At 44.3% G+C, this 2,044-nt stretch overlaps 1 protein-coding gene across 2 annotated transcripts in view; it reads left to right on the top strand.

Moving 5' to 3' along the window:
• Positions 1-2,044, top strand: part of DET1 (de-etiolated homolog 1 (Arabidopsis)) — a 10,076-nt gene that overhangs the window by 3,844 nt on the left and 4,188 nt on the right. For both annotated transcript variants that reach the window (XM_009084448.1, XM_009084449.1), the window contains exon 2: positions 314-504. In XM_009084448.1, coding sequence (XP_009082696.1) covers positions 314-504 — 191 coding nt within the window. The remainder of the gene's footprint in view (positions 1-313; positions 505-2,044) is intronic.

Genomic DNA, 2,044 nt, shown 5'->3' with positions numbered 1-2,044 from the left:
ATTAAATTTGACACTTGAAAAAGTGTTTTGGATTTGGTGGAGGACAGAGAGGAAAAGAAAACAGAACTGTTGCTTCTAGCTTGAGTTGAAAAATTGGAAACCCAGTAAGTTTTCTTCATAAATAATCACAGTTAAGAGGTGGATAATTTGGTACATGTTGAGGCATTTGAATAGCAGAATGGATTAGTGTGAAGGTGTGGGATTCCCCTGTGCTGCAGAGGAATTTGGATAGGGCCTGTGGTGTCATGTGGGGAGAAGGAAGAGACAGTTTCCCCTCCGTGCTCTCCGGGGTAACCTCTGCCTCTCTCCCCAGCCCTCGTTCTTCGTCGTGTACAACATGGTGACCACAGAGGTTATTGCTGTATTTGAGAACACATCTGATGAGCTGCTGGAGCTGTTTGAGAACTTCTGTGACCTCTTCACGAATGCCACCCTGCACAGTGAAGCAGTCCAGTTCCCCTGCTCAGCTTCCAGCAACAACTTTGCCAGGCAGATCCAGCGCCGGTGAGCCATTCGGAGCATGCTTTATACCGTATAGACACATGCTCAGCCCCGCCAGCTGAAGGCCAGTATCAAATAACAACAGCAACCCTGAGAAAACCAGTTCCTCTAGTCCCCTCTGCAGGGTGGTGCAAGGGTCTGGCTTGTACGTGGTTCATCTTGCAGCCTCATGCATCTGATTTTATAGTCCGTAGCATCTGCCTTGTTACAGAAAGGAACAAAGCGGTGGAAATACGGTGCGTAGAAGAAGGGCAAGGAATTTTGAGGGAAAGATGTTTCTGTCTCTCCTTGAGCAGTAACTCTTTTGGAGGTTATTAAAGTGTTACTGCCCAGTAGCTTTGGTCCCTGAAGATAAGATTTGTCAAGATTCTGGCATCATTCTAGTTGGGTGCATTTTGGCAAGTGATGTTCTCTGAATTTAGTGTGTACTAAACTGTGTTCTGTAGCATTTTCCTCAACATCTGTCACAAGCTTGTGGTTCTCATCAAACTGTGCTAGGAGAAAGGAAACTCATCTGCCTAGACCTACTGTGAAAGCTGAGCAAAATACCAAAACAACCTTCGTTTCTAGAATATACTTTAACAGTCAGATGTGGTTTTAATGAGGCAGAGTGTGTTCTTTCTCTTGGAATATATTTTTATGTGACTCAGGGTGTTTTGTTCTTCCAGTGACTTGTTTCACATCATCCAAAGTACTTGGCATTCACTTATGGGCATCAAGCTTCTGTTGATTTTAGGTTGATGTCACATAAGTATGACGGAGTTGACTATGTCTGTAACTTTCTAGAGCTGTCTGTCAAGTAATCCATAGTGCTTAATGCCAGAGAGAATGAGAGAACTCACCAAAGACTCCTGAAGAACAACTCCTGCCTTGTGTTAAAGCAAAGAGGAGAATCTTTTCATCCTCTTGGCTACAAGGGCCTGTGACAGGAATGTTTTAACTTCCACAGCAAAGCACCATAGAGCATAATACACAGTGAGCTGGCTTTTGGCTGAGTGTTTCTGGTCAAATAGAAATGTTTTACTCTCCATCATGTATCACATCTGACTGTTCTTGCACATAGAAAGCTTCAAGGTTTACTTGGAAAGAGAAATCCAGCCAGTGGTTCTCTTTCCACCAGGAAGAATTTTCAGCTCACTGTAGTTTCTGAGGAGCTTTATGCTTCCTGCCAAGGTTCTTCCTCATCTAAGGTTTCTCCCTTGTCACATTTAAAACATAGTGGCTGGAGAGAGGGGGATTCTCAAGCCAACATTAAGGGCTCACTTGTTGCTGTGAAACCCTCTGGCTGTTGCTTACACTGTTTCCAGGCTTCATGGTAAAACTTGGATTGACTGATAAGCTGCTAATCCACCTCTCCCGATTTCTGATCCTGTTCATTTCCTGTACTGAAGAGCAGCTGAGGCCAGACCTTGTGGGTAGGTCTTCTCCTTCTGTCAGTTTGGACTTTCAGGGCAGAAACAGTATCGATGAGGGATGATAAAAAGGTCACCAGAACAGGCTGATCCTTGAATCACTGTGATACACCTTTGGAAATGAGCTGGTG

The sequence above is a fragment of the Acanthisitta chloris genome, unplaced genomic scaffold, assembly GCF_000695815.1.
Source record: "Acanthisitta chloris isolate BGI_N310 unplaced genomic scaffold, ASM69581v1 scaffold19741, whole genome shotgun sequence".
NCBI lineage: Eukaryota > Metazoa > Chordata > Aves > Passeriformes > Acanthisittidae > Acanthisitta > Acanthisitta chloris.
Note: the sequence above shows the minus strand (reverse complement) of the source record. Positions and strands in the feature narration are given on the sequence as shown.